We start from the raw sequence: 21,222 nt of genomic DNA, 5'->3' as shown, positions 1-21,222 counted from the left end.
CCCCGCTTTGTACCCTCCAGATTCCACGCTGCTGCAGGGGCTGAAACAGCCCCAGGTAAGTTAGAGCAGCCCCCAGCTGCTCTAACTTCTGGCAGCCAGCCCTCATCCAGTCCCAATGCTGGCACACCCCCTTTGAAGTTCCACCCCTTTTCTCTGCCCCTCATGTTGCTAAAAGATTATCCAATAGCACAGAAGGGAGCAAAATCACTTTATGCTCCTTAGGCTAGAGACATTGGTTTCCTGGGGATGCAGCACGGTTTCAGCCCTGGCTGAGTCCTCTCCCTTTTGTGGGTGGTCACCAGCCTTTGGATCCGGCCTGCTTCCAAGCTCACTCGGTCTGGGCAGCATCCAGACACTGTCTTTAACTCTGGCCTCTGAGGCACACTCCTGGGGTGCAGACCCCCTGCCTTGCACCCCCTCTTTGGGCTGCGGAACCCAGGGGCGGCTCTATGTTTTTTGCCGCTCCAAGCACGGCTGTCAGGCGGCTTTCGGTGGCATGCCTGCGGGAGGTCCGCCGGTGCCGCGCCTTCAGCGTCCCCACTGCTGAATTGCTGCCGAAGCCATGGGACCGGCGGACCTCCCACAGGCATGCCGCCGAACGCAGTCAGAGCCGCCCTCACAGCGACCGGCAGGCCGCCCCCTTGGCTTGCCAGCCCCGGCACGTGCTTGCTGCGCTGGTGCCTGGAGTCTGCCCCTGGTGGGACCCCACAGTCCAGCTGCACTAAGCCTCAAGATCAGCACTGGCCCCCATCCAGTAGCTTATGCATGTTCCGTTAGAGCCACACACTCACATTATTCTTAGATGGTACAGGAGAGATACAGAGCTATCAAAACCAACAAAGCCCTATATGCTCTCCCTGAGTCTATGCTGACCCATTCCCTGAGTCCCTAGGCCCAGTCTTTGTGTGAGGCAGAGAGGCCCTTCTTCCCCTTGCCGTCCTTCTGGTTCCTGGCGATATTCCGCTGTTGAGAGAGAGGAGATGCCTGGTGCAGACACTGCCCTTAAATTAAGTTTCAGTCCCCTCTGTCAGGCAACTCACTGGACAGCTTCAAAGCCCTAGTCAGGTGGCTAAAGTCCCAGTGTCCAGGAGACAAACTGGGAGAACCAGGTTCTTTTAGCCTGGCCCCCCTTTTTAGGAAACACACTGTTCTCAGAGAGGAGAGTCGTTCAAAGGTGATGCCCCCTGGATGCTTCCCTCATTCAGGGTCGGACGCGTAGGCCCCCTAACACAAGAGTGCAAGCCAACATGAGGGTTACAGTGTGCAGTGAAGGGTGTGATCAAGGTCACCCTTGAAATGAAGATAGAACGTGGTTTTCACAGAATCAGACTTGGGGTGCAGAGTAAAAGCCAAACTGTCACAAGCACATGAGAGGCACTACTGCTCTAATAAAGGCCAGAAATCCAACCAGGAAGGCCTCTGACAGGAGATCCAAAGAGGTGTCTGGGGGGGTGAAGCAGCTAGGGGTCATGTACACATTCTTCCTTCCTCCTGGGTAGCCACCACCTGCCCCTATGGCTAAGTAATGCACATCATCTGTCATAATATGCGATTTGGAGGGCATGGCCAGCCTTAAAGCATTACAGAGTAGCCGCTCCACGATCCTGATGGAAAGTAGCCTTCAAAATGCTGCTAGATTACATATCACATAACACTGACCAAGACCCCGATCCAACCAGCCATCCCTGTTCAGCAAAGTAGTGACATGCAAGTGTTTCAATCCCATTGACTTTGGTAGGACTTAAGCAGGTGCTTCAGAGTAGGGTTGGATCGGGGCCCGAAGTCAGTGGTAATTTATACAGATTTAGAGATGTGGTTTTGGCTGAATGCATCTGTTCTACCAGCAGCTGCCTTAGGACATCCTGCTCCAGATCTCACTGCTTGTGGAGCTGGGACAGGCTGGGGGCTAGTGCATAGCACAGAATAGGCAGAGCAGTAACGCTTTCCTCTTTGCGTGGATCCCTGGGACAGCACTGGGGCTCGGTGGGTTCCTTGGTGGCACTCTGCACCTTGCCATGGCTGCTGTGTGGTTGTGATCCTGGATGTGCAGTTGTTGAAGGAGTACACCTGAAAGTGCAGGTATCAGTACAGCTCTCTCAATACCACTCTCTCTGGCTAGTGACCCATTGGCTAGTTCTGTTAAAGCATTGGATGCTTTCTCTAATGCTTCCTTATCGAAGGAGTACAGGTGGGTCCTATTCATTCTTCAGAATTAATTTGTGGCTAAAAATTCAGATACTGTCTCTATTTTCCCATCTTTCATAGGCAGAGATCCCAGATGCATAGATCTGGAGGAGAGATACAGGGATCACCTTGAAAACATACAGCAAACATCTCTGAGGCTGGCTCACAAACTGAAGGTACAGTACGTACCCTAAGCAAAATTAAATGTGGATTCAGTGCTCCATGAAAAGAGATGCTGGATAGTCCCATGTATGCCTTAAAGCAGGTTACCTTCAGCTGGCAGTGTTAGGTCTATGATCTCTGTTTTGCCACCTCAGGTCAACTCCCAATGACACCTACACCCATCGTTAACTGCTAAGCCTAGTTCCCCACTGGCAGGCCCAATTCTAGCATCAACAGGCAAGACTGAATTGCCCCTGGGAGACTTAGGCTAGGTCTACACTACCCGCCTGAATCGGCGGGTAGAAATCGATCTCTCGGGGATCGAATTATCGCGTCTCGTCGGGACGCGACAATCGATCCCCGAATCGACGCTCTTACTCCACCAGCGGAGGTGGGAGTAAGCGCTGTTGACGGGGAGCCACGGAGGTCGATTTTGCCGCCGTCCTCACAGCGGGGTAAGTCGGCTCTGATAGGTCGAATTCAGCTATGCTATTCGCGTAGCTGAATTTGCGTATCTTAAATCGACTCCCCGCTGTAGTGAAGACCTGCCCACAGTGTCCTCAGCTGCAAGTGGCAGTTCCCCAACCTGCTACAGCTGAGGTCAATGGGAGTGTAGGACTACACCTGTAGATAATCACTCCATCTCTGCATTTTCCTCTGCCTGCAAAGATGCACTTTGGCCCCAGCTCCTGCTGTGTGGGAGGTGAGGGTCACTAGCAGGTCTCAAACACCAAAAGGGCAGAATGCAGCCATGACATGAAGCCCACAGCGGTGGTGGGGATCGGAGGACAGCATGGGTATTTTTTCTGTTACCCAGAATCTGTACCAATGGTGAAAGAGTCCTTGATGCTATTTCTCCAGAATTAATTAGATTTCAACCACAGGAGACAAATTCTGCCTGGGCAACCTTACTGAAACCAATAGGGTTACATGGCTGCTCATGAGAGTGGAACTTGGCATTGTGTGCTGAATTAGGCAAGTTACTTCCCACAGTTTTAAAAACGGTTTTTACGCACAATCAGGTAAAGAAAAGCCCACACCACGTTTGGAACTTGAAACTGAAGTCCACTTCCTTATATGAATGATTCATCCTTTCATCCCCCCCAGCCACATTTATTATCACAGGGTTTCTAGTAAAAGCTGAGCTACGTGCACCAGTTTGCCTGCAATAGCAATAGTGCAAGAACAAGTTTTTCACCTCTCGGCATTGATAAGGTCCCTGTAAGGAGCTCACGGTGAGGTTTTAGCTCATTACCATGAATTTTAAGAGTCCCACAATTTTCTCCCAAATCCAGGCTGATCGGCTCCAACAGGAAGGGCGTCTGGCTATCCTGCGTGAGAAAGCAAAGCTAGAAGCTCAAGAGAGCCAGAGGTCTTTGGATGAGTTGCTCAAGCATCAGTTAGCGGTAAATCTGTGTGGCCCCAGCAGCAGGAAAATGGCACCATTCCAGACTTGGCACTATCATCTTTGGAGTCATTGAGACCTGGGGCCAGTACCTACCTGCCTCTCTCACCCGAATGAGCAAAGAATGCAGACTGGGGATATTTTTCCAAAGAACTAGAGCCCAGATCCTCAGAGGTACTTTGGCTTCCATGGGACTTGGGTGCCTATGGGAGGTAGGCACCTACATACCTTTGATGATCTGGGCTCATGTCTCTTTGGTGATCGAATCCCATAGACAGTTGGTGGGACTCAGGCACCTTGGAAAATTTTATCCCAGGCATCTTTCTGTAGAACCTTTCACTGTAGTGTCTGAGCACTTTTCTCCTGAAGGTTTGTAAACTATTCTTTCATGCTTCTATTTAGCACCCCATAGGCCTCTTGTCTGATCAGAACCACGGAGTCTCCTATTAAAAAAAGAAAAGGAATATTTGGGGAGGTTGGCGCATGGCTTGTTTTTCTGTCTTTAGGTCTCCAGGTCCTTAATTCAGGCAAAATCCCACTGGTGTCAATGGGCATTTGCCAGAGTAAGGGATCCCAGGATTTGGTCCCATGTTCATGAATACAATGCCTTGGACTCAGACCCACTGTGCAGTCCCAGGGCATTGCCGCATTATTAAGAATGCCATACTTTGTATGATGCTTTGACCACTTCTTCTGTCCATTTCTAGTAGCGGCCCTGGTAAAAGATAAACATCTCATTGGCTTTTTAAAAAGAAAGACCAGGAGGTAACCACAGTATTACGGGACATGCTCATTGTCAACAGAGCAGCTTCTGTGTGAGCTATTGTGGGATATCTCCATATGTCTACATAATCACTTCACTGCTAGCCTCTAACTCAGTGGCTCTCAGCCTTTCCAGATGACTGGACCCCTTTCAGGATTCTGATTTGTCTTGCCTACCCCAAAGTTTCACCTCCCTTAAAAACAACTTGCTTACAAAAATCAGACATAAAAATACAAAAGTGTCAGTGCACTTTTACGTTACTGACAAATTGCTGACTTTCTCATTTGTGTCATATAATTATAAAATAAATCAATTGGAATATAAATATTCTACTTATATTTCCATATATAATATATAAAGTCATTGTATGAAATTTTAGTTTGTACTGACTTTGCTAGTGCTGTTGTAAAACTAGGCAAATATCTAGATACGTTCATGTACCCCCTGGAAGACCTCTGCGTACCCCCAGGGGTACACATGCCCCACTGGTTGAGAACCACTGATCTAACTCATTAGTCAATACAACCCTCTAGGGGTCATTGGAATATGAAAGGCACTGTATAAACCCAGGTTCTAGCCCATGAGAATTACAGAAAGGGCTGAAAGGTGACACTTTTTGTAAAGATCACTCATTGTCATTGGGGGTTCATTCCATTTTTACAGGGGCTGAATGGCTCCCAAGCCAGATGCACTGTGAGGGCAAGACTGAAGCATGCTAAGCAAGACCAGAGAGAATATCAATTTGAAGGTGATCCCAAAAGAGGTGATACAGCCGAGGACAGGTACAGTAAGCAATAGACAATGGGATGCTTGATTGTTTTACTCTATGATTTGTTCAAATTCAATGACTCAGGGCTTTGGAGTGTTTGAACTGGGCATCAGGAACATGTTTCTGCTACTGATATTCTTCAGGATCACAATGGGAATAGCTCACATGGCAGCTGCGCTGTACGTGGGAATGAGATTCGTGTCCTAGCCCTTTGGAGGTTTCAGTTCTCCAATGTAAACTATATGTCCTGCAATTGCAAACTTTCTCTGGCCTGATTTTTGCCCAGATCCTGAAGGGAAACATCTCTGCCATGCACAGCGAGTATCATAGGCCAGGGGAGGCTGAGTCTCCCCAAACAGCCGGGCGTGGCCCCACCTACATGCCGCCCGCCCGGCACTCCAGGGCTGGGGGCCACCCCGCCTGCCTGGCGCTCCAGGCGCTTAGGCAGCGACTGTCTGGGGTGCTCTGGGCTCTGGCAGTGGAGGGGGGACGGAAGAGGCCTCGGGCAGAAAGGGAGGGGCCAGGGCTAGCGCCCCCGCCCCCCAACGGCCGGTTCACCCGCTGCCCATGATCTCTGCTGTATTTTCTGTGGCAGGAAAAATTGCATTTAGCTATCGATCAAAGATCTCATTTATTATTTTGGTGAACAGGAACCTCCTTTCCTCAATTCCTTTGATTTGCAGTCAGGTATCTTGGATAAACCATATATTGCTACCTGCTGAAGAGAAGGAGTATCCATTTTGACCAGCACCATGGACACTGCCTACCAAGAAGGGGCGTTTTTCTAAGTGCACATTTTAACACTCATTTAAAGTAGCATAGACTAAGTACTTGAGAATTGGTTCCAACCTCGCACTGAGCTAAGTACCAGAAAAGAACTTTTCATATATATAGAAGCTCCACTCTAGAATAACTATTACTAACGCGCTGTTATGAAAGGTACTTGAGATCAACCGAGGAAGAGTGCTCTCTAAGAGCTAAGTAGTATTATTGTCCCTGGCAGCTAATACACCAAAATATCATGTAAGAATGTGTTTCTTTTCCCCTCCACCTCTGGTAGCGTTAGGGCATGGTCTCCAAAACACTCTGCACTGAAAACTGAAATCAACTGCCACGTGATGGATGCCATAAAAGCCACAGAGAGAAAATCCACTGGGGAAATGAACCTGGATTCCTCAACCCAGCAACAAGGTGACTATCCAGTTAGATGATTTAGTGGCATTTAGGGGCAAATTTACAGATGCCCTACAGTGGCACCAAAAGTGGAGCAGCATTTTGGGGTTGGGACACTGAGCAGAGATTTCATCAAATTTCTTAGTACACCTTTGACAATTTTGCCCCAAATGATTTAACTCACTGTATAGATGACTAGTCAGAACAGTATCTTTATATCCTCTAATCACTCTATAGACATTAACCCTGAGAACACCCTGGGAGTTAAGTCAGCTGCTGTCATTAACCTTATTTATGTAGCAGCAGGGAAATCAGAGACAAAAAAGATTAAGTGACTTTCCTAAGGTCACAGGAGGAGTCAATGTCAAAGCAGGGATTACAACACATGAATGCGTGGCAGGCTTCTGACCCTGTGCTCAGATTGTCTAGTATTTTGGAATGGAAGCTAACTCGCCTAGACCGCAGTATGAACTGATCTGATTGGAAGCATATTAGAAAGTTTAATTGTTTAGCTTTAATCTATATTTTTTACAACCACGCTATAAAGTTTAGAAACAGGATACATCACTTCCTCCCTCACCCCCGATATGAAGAAATATTTTACTTACAGTGACTTTAATGCTCTCTTTCTTTAGGATCCCTGTCTGCACAGCATGGGGACTCTTTGCACACACGTCAATCCTTGAATCCTTTGCCTCCTTCAGTAAATCAGCCCAACAGCAAGACACTGAGAGCAGATGATTCAGGAGACAGCAGCGAACAAATGGATTCCACAAGCCAGGTACTTGGGCTCCAGAGCTCCTCTCCTGCGAGTCGTTGCACATGGAGTCAACCTTGTGGCTTTTATTTGCAATGCCACACTTGTGGGACATCCAATGGCTACCCCCTAATAAATCCATCCCTCTGCTTCTGCCTTTAGTGGAGTGAAGTCAGTCAGTTCTATGGAGGGTCCAGCACCTTTTGCCGTTTTAGTTTGACAATGGCTGAGCAGTACTTGAGGGAAGAAGAACTACGAGCCCGGCACCAGACTGCCCTCCTTCGACTCCGAGAAAAAGCCCTTCAGGAGAAAACCAAGGCAGAGCTGGCCTGGCTGGAGCATCGGAAAGGGTGAGCCCATTTTGCGTACCCTTTCCTTATTTCAGTACCTGGTAAACACGCTGTCTGACTGCAACAGGCCAGTCAGAACAAGGCAGCTGGGCTCTGCCCACTAAAGGGAGCGTGTACCCCCTTCGTGGTGGGCTACTTTGTAAAAACAGAGAAGTCAACATCCTGCCCCTTTACAGGGCAAATTAAGGTACAACAGGGCTTCCCCGCAGCCAGAAGGGACAAGGCCCAGCTTGTTTCAACCACATCCAAAGCCTGGCTTTACTCCAGCTAAGCTCTTATCTGCGGCTTGGCTCCCCACAGCAAATGCCCCCTGCCGTGGGCTGGAGCTGGAGGTCATTAATAAATTCCCCACAGCTGACCCAGCTCAGGCAGATGCAGTTCTTCTAACCAGCGTGACCATTAACCCCTTTCCTGCCAGCCACCAGTCAGGCATACATAAGATGGAAGCCACACCATGAGCCTCAACCCCTCACCACCTCCTCGATTTTGGGTTAGCTCTACAACATCCCTGTGAGTTAGGGAAGTACAATTATCTCCATTTCACAGATGCAGGGCCGGCTCCAGGCACCAGCCTGGCAAGCTGGTGCTTGGGGCGGCTGCTCCGGAGAGGGGCGGCACGTCCAGATATTCGGCGGCAATTCGGCGGACGGTCCCTCACTCCCACTGGGAGCAAAGGACCTCCCGCCGAATTGCCGCCACAGATCGCGATCGCGGCTTTTTTTTTTTTTTTTTTTTTGGCTGCTTGGGGCGGCCAAAACCCTGGAGCCGGCCTTGCACAGATGGGGAACTGAGGCAGTGAGAGAGATGTGCAAAGTCACTCAGGATGGCTGTGGGAGAACAGAGAATGGAACCCCAGTTGTCGGAAGCCCAGGCTAACACCCTAACCACTGCACCAGCTTCCATCTAGAACATGGAGTATGCCAAAAAGCAAAATATATGATAACTAAGGGCTGGGCTTGGGGGAAGGGCTCTCTCAGGAACTTGTGAAGGACTAAACTTTGCTTGCTGAAGTGGCTGCTCTGAGTCCAAGCGGATAGTCACTGGAAGTTGTTATTACCTGGGAGCTGTTTGATGGCCTGAGTGAAATAAGTTTGCTGGGTGTCACTCCACAGAGTCTGCATCACAATACACAGATATTAAGGGCCAGATGTCCAAAAGAGTCCAGCCCCCATTTAGGCATCTGAAATGAAGTGATCAAATTTTCAAACTACTTCATCCTCCAGCAGTTCCTACTGCTCTCCGTGGGGAGGACGGAATCTCCATTGCTGTCAATGAGAGCTGCAGAATGCTGGGCGCGTCTGGAAACCTGGCCATCTTGCAAAGAGGTCCACGGTGAAATGGGCTGTGAATACTGAAGTACCTTCTCATTCTCCTGATAGGGTTGAGATACAGGCAGGGCAGCGTGGTGCACCTTGCACTGATGTACCTGTTCTGGGGATAAAGACTTCACTCCAGGCCCCAGCCCTGTCATGGGGACACCTGTCATGGGCATTGCATTCACACATCCAAACGTCCTTCTGGCAGTGATTTTGGTCTCCATCCTGCTTTCAGCTGTCTGGATAATCTGCGAGACAGTGAGGAAGTGTCTGCCATAGCTGAGAAGCAGCACAAAATCCTAACCAGGCTGAAGCAAGAACAGGTAATGTTATTGCAGTTACACAAGCCAGCTTTCTTCTTGAAAAACAAGGGGAAGTGTTAACACTCAGAGCTGATGAGAATCTCTTGGACAGTAGTAAAGGAGTATGTAGTGTTGTGGCACAGACTTCATAATATACTTCATTGATGTTGATTTTTATACCTCAGATAAGTTATTTTATGCCATGGGCTGTACTCTATACATTTTAAAGAAGCAGGAAGCACCATTTCTCTCTGCAACTCCAGTTTTACTGCAGTTATCTACTCTTAGTGTATACACCCGATGGTGTGAGGTGTTTAGGATTCCATTGTTGAGATATAGGACATTAGCCAACAGTTAGTAGTGGTCTTGTGGCTAAAACACAGCCATGGGCGTCAGATCTAGATTCTATTCCTGACTCTGCCATAGATTCCTCTGTGACTTGGGCCAAGTCCCATGCAGTCAGATTTTTCAGAAGTGGCCTGTCATTTTGGGGGCCTTACATGCCTTGAAGGAATCTGATTTGCAAACCGGCTGAGCATCCACAGCGCCTAATGTCTTCATCTGGAGTGGTGGGAGCCGCGCCCAACTGCAAACTAGGCCCAGGTTGTCTCAAGTTGGGCAAGCAACAACCAAGTTAGCCAAAACTAGTGGTCAGCTTTGAAAAGTTGGGCCTTATGGTCTGACTTTCAGAGGTGCTTGTTTCATTAGCAATAAGCATTGCAGTGAGCAGATAGAGTTGTAGGACAGAGCACTTTTACTGAGCATACACAGAAACACGCTGAGAGAGGCCTGTGTATCTAATAGCAACTTGGCCCAGCAAGCTCACCTGAGCCCCTGGTGTCTCACCAACTATGTCCCTCTTAAAACCTGGCCCCTTCTTCTTCAGTCCCCTTTCTTCAGATACTAGTGTTGAGCACTGGAACTCTCTCTGATTGAAACGGGATCTACAGGTACTCAGCACCTTGGAAAATCAGGCTCAAGTGGGCAGTGGGAGACAGAGTCAAAGCTTGAGTTTGAAGTGTGGCGTTTCTGGCTCCCAGGTGCTACTAGACCGTGCCTCGCTCTCACCTCTCCCAGCCCCCCAATTTTCTCTGCATGTGCTTTCATCAACATTCAGAACAATTTGGCACTTTCTAATAACGCTACGAAACATTTCCTTTACCTGTTTGTCAGTAACCTCGCGTGTCTGGGCACAAGTCAGCAAGCATTGCTCAAAGCAAAGACTGAAAAAATTGTACACAAAAATGCCCATAAAAAGAGCTATATATATTGAATACCCAAAATGCACTTTTTGTTCTTTTTAATTGCAATATTTCCACTTGTTACTAATTATAATTAACTGGCCCGTAGGCCTTTTTCATGTGTATTTGTATTTTAATTGTAACTTACGCTCCCCCCTCTTCACTGTCTGTTCTGTGCAGGCGGAAATCCAGCACCTGCGAAATATCTACAGGGCAGCTCACCAGGAGAGAAAGCTGCTATTAAAACAGCAGAGAGAAATCTTACTAATGCAGCAGTCAACAGCACAACTCCAGCGGGAGCTGCATGGGTTGGCACAAGGGCCACAGGTTAATAGAACCCTTAAAATGCTACCATTACATTTGGCACTGGCAGATTTGGGGGCATTGCAGATAGAGGAAAGCCATGGGTTTGTTCTTATTAACTGCAGTAATGAAGCTAAAGCAATGATAAATGTTGCTAGGGTGTTGACTCCTATAGGAAAAGAGGAATGATATTTTACTTGCCCATTAAAAAAATTACTTGCCTCAGCAAGTTGGTGAATACAGTTTTGCAGAGTTGGTATAAGCTGTGTGGGAGGCCTCGCGTGGGTAAATTTCATTCCACCCTAGCGGCCTATGAACATCAGTACGTAAATGCTCTGCTCCACAGAATAGGGATGCACATGTGACGTGACAGAATTGAGAGGAAAGGCACATGGGATTAAAGTTCTAGCCTTTTGCCTCAAGAATATCAGTACAAATGACTGTGACTCCTCATCATAATCTGGGGAGGGGGTGTCTTTATATTGAATATATTGTGCCAGTCAATCTGGCAGAATCTGGCATTGGTAATACCAGCTTTGCTCAAAAGAGGTAAATGCCCAAGATAGTAGATCTGTTGCGCTCCACGCCCAAAGAGCCCCAATACAGAGGATGCACACCCCTGTCAGTGGGCTTCTGAAATCCTTCCCCCTCTATACAGCAGGACTGGAGGGGTTCCACGGGAGAAAGGGCCCTCCACTCCTGCAGAAAAGGGCTCAGGATTCAGGATTTACTTGCATGAGAACAAATCCAGTGTAACACCACTATCCTCAGTGAATGCAGATTTACACTGGTGTATCAGAGTAAAATTTGGCCCTATACGTATATTTTAAGGGTAGCATTTTCAAATGCATTCAGTGCTGGCCTAACCTTGCACCCATTAAAGTCAATGGGAGTTTACCTGGGTTTCTTCAATGAGCGTCGGTTCTGATTTCAGTCATTTTCCATTCCAAGGGACAGCTGCAACCTCTAGTCCCTGCCTCTTACAGGCTGAAAGAATAACTAGTAAACTCTTATGCATTGCCCTGTTCCTTTTAGTTTACAAACAGCTCAGCAGACATTGAAGAAGCAATAAAGCAGAAGAAGACTGGGACAATTTCCAGTCCAGCAATATCCTCCGTGCCAGCAGAAGCTACAGCATACTCACAAAGGCCTGTTCTGTCAAGGAATGGAAACAGTTGTGCCCAGTTAAATAATACACTGAGCAGGAAATACAAGAGGTCGGTAATAGCTTTTAAATTCTTTTTTGCACTTATGGTTACTGAGAAAACCAGCTGAGGAAAGGATGTGGGCTGCTATATCCCAGATAACTGACCACTCATTAAAGCAAAGCAAGGCATCGAGACTCACTAACATAGCTAATTAAGCTTCCAGCACCCCTGAGAGGTAGATAAGGGACTTGTCATGGTTACACAGAACTTGTGGGACACACTGCTACAGCTAGTGAGCAGCATACAGCAATAACACACAAAAGGGAGATTGTGCCCAGTTGATATAGCAGTGGGAGTTTCTGTAGGCAGAATGCAGTTACCTGAGCTGGAATTTGGAGACGAAGAAAGGGCTGTGCGATCTCTAATGACAAACTATAGTGAAACCACGCTATTATAGCTCATCTGAAAGATGTCACCTCCAGAAACAGTGTTGCACATTCCTTTGCTGGCACATGGGTCCAACAGGCAGGTATCTGAACTGTCTTCATGGTCTCCTAGCCAAATGGGGTAGTAGGTGCTCAGCACTTCTGAAAATAAGATCTAAAAAACACTCATGGGATTTCATACATACCCTCTGAACAGCAGCCTTCCGAAGCAGGCTGAGGTAAATGTACACATAAAAACTAGTTTGCTTTAGAAAAATAGGTGTAATGTATATATATCTATATATATATATACACATTACACCTATTTATATATAAAAATATATATACATTACACCTATATATATATATATAAAAATTACACCTCTCTCTATATAAAGGAGCCTCACTCGTTATAACTAAGAGCTAGTCTAGCAAGCTGGTGAGTCAGTGCTGGGCATTTACTTAGCTTCCCAGAGGGAACGGCTTTCAAATAGATCTCTGCATGAAACTGATCTATAATTCATGTTGTTATTGATTACAAGTCACAGGAATCGTTAGGAAGGTTTCTTGGCTGGACTTTCACTTCTTATTACTGACAAGTTTGCTCATAGTGGAAGAGTAAATATTAGCCCAAGTCCATAGACAGGGCCTAGTGGGGGCTCAAAATGTACCCAAACTGTGGCTGCATTGTTGTATTCAGATCTGTTTCACGTGTAAGAATACAGAAGGATAAGTATGCTAGCTGTTCGCCAGTGCAGGTGCATTCATATTTTATACTGATCAGGATAATAATTAAAAGCCATTGGCAGTCTCTATTACTGTCTCAGAGCTTGTGTGGGGGTGGGCAGTGGAGCAACATTTACAAAATTAAGGCAAAATTAAAATAATGTTTCAAACTGCCCAAACATAAGAAGTAAATGCTGACATTCTGAAAGCACTGCTGCTGTTAGATTATATGAGTGGATCAGGCTGGTATCCAGGTGCTGCGTTCCAGAACTTATAAAGAGCCACCTGTGATATCTGACTGCATAACTTTCTGCTTCCAGGCTACTTCAAAACACCTTGCGATGTTGGTTCATTTGGAAAGAAGCTAACCCTTCCTTAAAACCATCCCTAGAGCCTCATCCAAACAGGAAATGTTGCAACCGTGGGGCCCCAGTTTAATTGGAAAACATTAACAGCAGAAGAAATCCTATATTATTTTTTCAGCATTCTCCTATAAGACTTGGGGCCTGATCCATAGCTCATTGAAGTCAATGGAAAGATTCCTATTGACAAACGGGGTTTGGAGCAGATACTATATGTATTTTTATGCACAGCAGGACTAGATATTGCTGTAAATTTAAGCAAATCTATACCACTTCCTAATGTTTATTGCTTTTTCTCAATATTTCATCCTAAAATATTATACTTATTAAGCTTTATTCTGTATAGAATGTTTTACACTGTTTATAATAATTATTAAAAGGAAACAAAAATAATAAAAACAATTATGTAATCATGTTATAGTGTCAAATAACAGTTTTCAGTTAAGGAGTCAAATACATCATCTGAAACGTATTTCCAATTGTAATTTTAAGGATTGGTGATATTAGATGCTTTATATGACCACCTAAAACCATTTTGTCCAAATTAAAAAAGCGAAAATAAAAAATATGTATTTTGCAGTTATCCAATAGCTGATTAACTTCTAGAAGTGAAGATAGTTAGTTAGTTTTAGCCCAATGGATAACATATGAAAAGTGTTTCAGTGTTTTTGTAGTAAATGACTAGTATGCACCACTGCTCTCTGCTGAGTGGAATCAAATTGCTCAACTATGTGTCATGGAGCCTGTACCGCTAACAGTTAATGGAGAATCTCCTTTAATTCAAATGGTAAAGCTCTATGCCTTTGGAGTAGGTGGATATGACTTCTATCTCCCAGTTGCTGTTAAGTTCAAAGCAGTTATGGTGACCAACATGTGAAGTTCAAATGGCCACAGCTTTGTTATGTTAGATTTCTTCATATAAAATAACTGTTGAAATCTAGCAAATCATTGCTGACTTGAGTGGGAGCAGCATGTGGGCACCAGGGGCTAGAATTTGGCCCTATACTTTGCTTTCCTTGATGCTGCTGATTTTTTTTTTAGTCTTCCACTGTGTATGGGTGAGAGGGGGGTGGGGATTTCTGCTATGTAAAACCCGGCAACAGATGAGATGAAGGGAAAATGCCATTTCTTTGCTAACTGTATTTGGAATGGAAAATAAATGCTCTACGCAGGTAGCGTTACTGACTTCAATATTCTGCTGCTCTTTCTACAAACATACCCACGGAAGCATTCTCCAGCCTCTAAGAAGGACTTGCAGTAGCCTTCGATACGTACCTTTATTGACGTCCCCTGGGTTTGTCATGATTCATTGGCGACCATGAACCCAACCTGAAATCGTTAATTGCTTGTCTAATTGTGTACAGCTTTCCTACTGAGAAAGAGAAAACATCGCTGCAAGGCAGGCAGCAGGCAGAGGTGCCTCAGCGGTGGAAGCAATGGTCAGGTGCACGAGACCCCGAGGTGTTTGAAACAATGGCCAAGGAACCAGGTGATTCCAGTGATCGAAGCACAGACCCACTTGTGATGGATAAAGACTCTGAAAACACAGGTATCTAATACAAAAGCTTCCATGCCAGAACCATCCCGATCGAGGGGCATGACCGGTCTGTCAAAACAAGCAAACATGGTAGAAGTTGAAAGCTGAAACCCTCCAGGTAGCACTTTAAATGATCTGTTAAAAGGGGACAATTAATTCGAGGCCACGAGACTGGCTTCAAGCTTGAGCTAGATAAGTTTATGGAGGGGATGGTATGATGAGACGGCCTACAAGGACATGTAGGCAGTGTGCGACTGCTGGTAGCAAAGATCCCCAATGACCAGTGATGGGACACTAGTTGGGGAGAGCTCTGAGTTACTACAGAGAATTCTTTCCCAGGTGTCTGGCTGGTGGGTCTTGCTGAAATGCCCAGAGTCTAACTGATCACCATATTTGGAGTCGGGAAGAAATTTCCCCCCCGGTCAGATTGGCAGAAACCCTGGGGTTTTTGCCTTCCTCTGCAGCATGGGGCACAGGTCATTTGCAAGTTTGAACTAGAGTAAACGGTGGATTCTCTGTAACTTGAAGTCTTTAAACCGTGATTTGAGGATTTCAGTAACTCATCCAGAGGTTATGGGTCTGTTACAGGAGTGGGTGGGTGAGGTTCTGTGGCCTGCAATGGGCAGGAAGTCAGACTAGATGATCACGATGGACCCTTCTGGCCATAAAGTCTATGAGTGTAAGTCGCAACCCTCATTTGAACCAATGTAAAATATTTCTGTTGGACTAGGTTTGCTTCGTTTTGGGGTCCTAAGTAGACCTTGCCACAATTATCCATGTTTTTGTCATCGCCAGATTGGACTTCTGGATTGTGGCCTACTCAAGAGCTACTAGGGAGCTTCAACCACTGCAGAATGGTTTCACTTTTATAATACAGTGTAACTTGGTTAACAGGATGGATTTAAGCACTAGTTCTAGGGGAATTAAATAGATGTCAAATTGGTTTCTTCAGGGCCATGAAATCCCAGCATAAGAAGCTAAGGAATGCTGGAACCAGAAGACAGTATAAATACAAATGGGTCTTTTGCAGACAGGCAATACATTTTACGTGCCACACGGTTGTAGGATACAGAATGCAGTTTGATAACGTTGGGCTGGCAGACAGTTGACGAACATGTCCAGAGATTATGTTCCAGGTTTATGATGTTTCATAATGCACCCCATGTATTTTATGTCATCTGCATTGCCTTCAGAGGGTGAAATCCAGGCCCCGTTGAAGTCAATTGCAAAACTTTCATGGACTCCAGTAAGGCCACGATTGCACCCAGAAAGTGTAAAGCTGGGGTGATACATAAGTCTTATGCCAGCTCTCTGCACAAACAGGGGTAAAATTTTCACCTAAGATGAAGATTTGTACTTTGAAAGAGTATTTCACTTTGGATCCCAAGCCCCTGCACAGAGGTGTTTCACCTTTGATAGCAGGGGCGACGTGTGGAGGGGGACATGCGGGGTCATGTGCCGCCCCCAGATTTGCTGCTTAGCTTGTACTGAGCATGCTCACATGGACTGAGCATGCTCAGTAACACGGCTGAAGCCAGCTGCCCTCACTCTGCACCCTTACTATTGGCAGGCGTGGGTTGTCTCTGTATAATAGAGGCTCTAAGATGTTGGCAAAGCTGCATCTAAGTGTTGTTGTAAATCATCATTGTTTCTCCAGGCTGGAAATGTCATGGTATCTCCCATGGGAAAATGTGATCAATATTGTCTTACACACAAACACTCACTGTGCAATATGAACTCTTATGAGGGTTGACAATATTCATGGGTCCTTTTCTTAATAGAACAAATACTAGCTAAAAACCAGCTTACACTATAAACAACCCATCCGTGAGTCTCACTTCCTGGCTAACAAAAACAGAAGTACTTTTGCTGAACTCCTAAAAGGAAGGCTAGGTTTGTACAGCTGGAGATTGGTGCTCTAGTAAATTAATGAAATGGATAAGATGGGCGTAAAAATAGCTGTGTGCTTAGATAGATAAAATGTTTGAATAGTCTTAAGTATTATTGTTAGTTGCTGCTACTGTTGGGATGATTTTTATTCAGACAAGGAATATTTGGGGCAAAATCTTTTTTTTTTAAAGTTTACTTAAATGCACTTTTTGTAAACCACGAAAAATATGCGTTGAATTTACCAAAAAACTAAAGTATAAGTTAACTTAGCCATGCATAAAGATACACCGTTGTCACTTTAAGATCTTCATGTCTTTCAGAGATTAATGATAGGTGTCATGCTCTCTTACATTTGGAACACACAAATTCAGCCGAAATGGATGAAGCTACACTCACCTCTGTTCCGATAGAAGACAAACCCCATGAATTTCTTGTAAGCACATCCTTCTTTGAGATCCTGTGTCCACTTATGACCACTGCAGTAATTCTACCCCAAGGCCTACGCGCCAGTCCAAACAGTGATGAAGTGGTGCATTGGCTTCATATTGGATTCACCCTCTGCACAAGGGTGAATTCCACCATTTAAGATCTTGAATAGCTTTATAAGCAGGAGCTCTTATCATGTGCTAGGTTAAATTTACTAAGGATAACCGGTTTGAAAATACGGCTCCCTTGTACTGTATGTTGTTTATTTGAGGCTTAAATGCTGTGTGGCCTAAGCAGAGACCTAACCTTCCCCTCCCTTGCTCCCAAGGGCAGTAAACTATTATTATCCCCACCACCCACCTGCAGCAGAAATGCAGGGAGGCTGCATAGGGGGGGGGGGGGTGTGTGTGTGTCTTGGGCCTCCTTATGTCTCTGTATAGGCCTGGCCACTGTCCGGCCCTTAAGAGTTTGTCTGCACAGCAGCTGGGAGCAAGCCTCCCTCTCCGGGTAGACAGACTCACACCAACTGTGTGAGCTAGCGTGCTAAGAATAGAAGTGTGGACGTTGCTGCCCGGGCAGTGGCTCTGGCTAGCCGCCCGAGTCCAAGCCCACCCAAACCCGTAGGAGCCAGCTTAAGTGGCTAGCCTAGGTTGCCACCCTTACAGCAACTTCCATACTGCATTTTTAGCATTCCAGCTTGAGCGGAGCTAGCATGAATCTGCCTGTCCGGATCAGGAGGCATGCTCCAAGCTGCTGTGTAGACGTACTCTGAGGTACGTCTACAATGCAAAGAAAAACGTGCAGTACCCAGTCTAAGAGCCTGAGTCAATGGATTCGGGCTGGTGGGGTTCAGGCAGTGAGACTAAAATCAGCAGTGTAGCTGTTCCCATGTGGGCTGGAGCTGGGGCTCTGAAACCTGACAAGGGGGAAAGGTGTCTGAGTCTGGGCTCCAGCCTGAGCGGGAATGTCTGCACTGCTAATTATAGCCTCACAGCCCAAGTCAGTTGATCCAGGCTCTGAGACTTGGCGCCGTGGGTTTTTCTTTGCAATGTAGACATAGCTTAACTGGCTTTGTGCTAAATCTCCCAACTGCAGAGTCTGGGCTTCTCTTCATGTACAGCACTACAGCTGTGTCACTGTAGCGCTACAGGGAAGATGCTTCTCTCATTAATCCACCTCTGCGAGAGGCAGTAGCTAGGTCGGTGGGAGAAGCTCTCCTATTGACATAGCGTTGTCTACACAGGGGGTTAGGTCGGTATGGCTACATCACTCGGGGTGTAGTTATACCGATATAGGTCTGTAGTGTAGACCTGGCCCCTCTCTCTCCCCTTTTATGATACTAACTCTGACCTTTGAACATTTACATTCTAGGATTACGATCATAAGGAAAAGAAGTTTGTTTCAAACCGAGCACTAGCCCCTAAAGACAATGAGGATATTAATTCCCATGACAGTGAGTTTACAATGAAAGGTTTGGGGATACTTTCCACTTGGTGTAGCTTATGCCTTGCTTGAGTAGAAAATAGTCTTCAAGGAACTGGTAAATCATATTTAATGCTATTATGTCCAATCTGTTTCAAGCGCTTCAATCAAACTTTAATATAGACAGAAAGAGAGACAGTCTTCTCATTTATTACCTAAGTGTCTTGCTCACTGTACCGAATGTATAAATCACCTTTAGGCAAGATGTTGGAGATCTGTCTAAGGGTTATTATGAGAGATGATTATACTGCTTTTTCAGAACAAAATCATAACTTATTTGGATTGTGTCATTAACAATTTACTTTCTTTTGAGGTATTTTCAAAATAATTTAAGGGTCTGCATCTTAAAAGAACATAGATCAGCTAAAGATAGACTTTGACAGGACATACTGGAGTTATTTTTGTTTCCAGGTTTTATCTTCAGTTCATATTTCTTGTTCCCAGTTCAACTTATAACAAATAAAACTGGCTTTTTATATATGATACAGTTATATCATTTATATAGTTCTGTGTATGCAGAGTCTCTGGATTATAAATATATATATATAGTCACATCAGTTCTCATTTGTATCATTTTTACTAATGGCGTATCTTAACTGCATCAAATTCACCCAGATCCCATGATGAGGGCTGCTCAATTCATTTGTGTAATTTTTTTTTATAACAATGATCCAGATTACCTAGGCCTAGTATAAGCTTCATTTCAACAAGGTACTTAAGTACATGCCTAACTTTGAGCATGTGGGTCGTCACATTTTAAGTCAGTGAAGTCAATAGGAGTTTTTCCATTGACTTCAATGGGGCCAGGATTTCACATTTAGTGTTTTGTTCTCATTTGTATTCCTGTCCAGAGGCTCAGCTCTGTTTCATTACCTAGGTTTGCCATTGGTTAACTGCTAACACTCGTGCACAAAAAAGGAAGAAAAACTGAAAATTTCCATGGAAAATTGTGACTGGAATGGAAATTTTATTGTTTCATTCTAATGTTTCCATGGGAAATACCTAGCACTCTTCAAACATCACCACTCAGAATATATTTATCAATCCTGCCCAAACACAGTGCTCTCAGAAGCAAACAATACATAGTACGAAGGTGTGTAGTAAGAGCTTGTATGGTAGTCCTTCCCAGTGTGAACAGGGGTAGTTTTTGTCTGAGAATCATGTTAGACTAGACCAGTTTTTTATAAAAACATGCCAGAGATATTACCTACCTATCTGCTAGATACTTCAGTGATCAGTGCTTTACATAAGCCCATCTACAGGTAGACAGAGGGGACTAGTAGCTTTAGGTATAACCGTGGTAGAAGACACAGTTTGGCTAGCACAGCTCTTGGGGGCGTAAAATATCCTTGCGTACAATGGTCAAAAAAAACATACAAATCATCTGGCACCACTTTCCATTCTCATGGTTAGAGCTAGCCTGGTGCTGCTGACACAGAGCAGAGAGCCGTAGATTCTTCCTTCTGTGTCCCAATAATCTGTGTATTGCAGGTAACGCTACCTCATCCTCAGTGGAAGAATTAGAGAGTGATACACTGACAATGGAAAAGGTGCACAGGGTGCAAGGAGGAAGCCAAGAGACTGCAGGAGAAGACGAAGGCTCATGCCATCCATATAAGGTGCATGGCAGGGCTGCTATTTATGTTTTGAAACTGGCTTTTTCCCAGATAAACATGCACCCAAACAAACCCTCAAAATCAGCCGGCATGACAGCATGAACTCAAGCTGTTGGCATAAAAGCTAACTCTTTGTGCCGGCGCTTTGTTGCGGTATGTTAAAGTATGACCCTTAAATCTCATAGGTTGGCTTACTATGGCAGTACAACTCTTATATATAGGGCCCTACCAAATTCACGGTCCATTTTGGTTAATGTCACAGTCATCGGATTTTAAAAATCATAAATTTCAGTTTCAGATATTTTAATCTGAAATTTCATGGTATTGTAACCATGGGGGTCCTGACCCCAAATGGGGTCATGGGGAGGGGGGTCGCAAGCCTACTGTAGGGAGTGGGGGTCATGGTATTGCCACCCTTACTTCTGCGCTGCCGCCTTCAGAGCTGGACAGCTGCTGGCCGGGACGGAGCTCTGAAGGCAGCGCCACCGCCAGCAATACCACATCATGCCACCCTCACTTCTGCGCTGCTGCTAGTGGTGGCACTGCCTTCAGTGCTGGGCTCCCAGCCAGCAATTGCCGCTTTCTGGCTGCCCAGCTCTGTGAAATCTGGTCTCTCCTACAATAGTCCAATTTCACGGGGGAGATCAGATTTCATGGTCCGTGATGCGTTTTTCATGGCCATGAATTTGGTAGGGCCCTACTTATACAGCTCTCCATTTATATTCTCTTTCTCCTACATAATCAGTGGGGCTGATTCTTCCTTTGTCTCTTAACCATGGTCCATGCAGGCTAATGATGGTGACAGAGGGTCAGGGTTGATTTCAGATGGAACCTCAGCAGTGGAAGCACAGACAGGAAACGGAAGGCGGTCAGAGGAGCAGAGGT

General features: G+C 45.6%; 1 protein-coding gene across 2 annotated transcripts in view; it reads left to right on the top strand.

Annotated features, from left to right (window-relative positions):
* CCDC187 (coiled-coil domain containing 187) overlaps window positions 1-21,222 on the top strand; it is a 66,817-nt gene that overhangs the window by 35,279 nt on the left and 10,316 nt on the right. For both annotated transcript variants that reach the window (XM_054007869.1, XM_054007870.1), the window contains exons 10-23: window positions 2,266-2,360; window positions 3,642-3,752; window positions 5,178-5,296; window positions 6,344-6,474; window positions 7,092-7,237; window positions 7,376-7,563; window positions 9,115-9,202; window positions 10,603-10,749; window positions 11,761-11,942; window positions 14,751-14,935; window positions 17,134-17,246; window positions 18,611-18,692; window positions 20,213-20,340; window positions 21,126-21,220. In XM_054007869.1, the coding sequence (XP_053863844.1) occupies window positions 2,266-2,360; window positions 3,642-3,752; window positions 5,178-5,296; window positions 6,344-6,474; window positions 7,092-7,237; window positions 7,376-7,563; window positions 9,115-9,202; window positions 10,603-10,749; window positions 11,761-11,942; window positions 14,751-14,935; window positions 17,134-17,246; window positions 18,611-18,692; window positions 20,213-20,340; window positions 21,126-21,220 (1,810 nt within the window). The remainder of the gene's footprint in view (window positions 1-2,265; window positions 2,361-3,641; window positions 3,753-5,177; window positions 5,297-6,343; window positions 6,475-7,091; window positions 7,238-7,375; window positions 7,564-9,114; window positions 9,203-10,602; window positions 10,750-11,760; window positions 11,943-14,750; window positions 14,936-17,133; window positions 17,247-18,610; window positions 18,693-20,212; window positions 20,341-21,125; window positions 21,221-21,222) is intronic.

This window comes from Malaclemys terrapin, chromosome 17 (assembly GCF_027887155.1).
Source record: "Malaclemys terrapin pileata isolate rMalTer1 chromosome 17, rMalTer1.hap1, whole genome shotgun sequence".
Taxonomy (NCBI): Eukaryota; Metazoa; Chordata; order Testudines; family Emydidae; genus Malaclemys; species Malaclemys terrapin.
The sequence above is the reverse complement of the archived record's forward strand: the minus strand, read 5'-3'. Positions and strand labels throughout refer to the sequence as shown.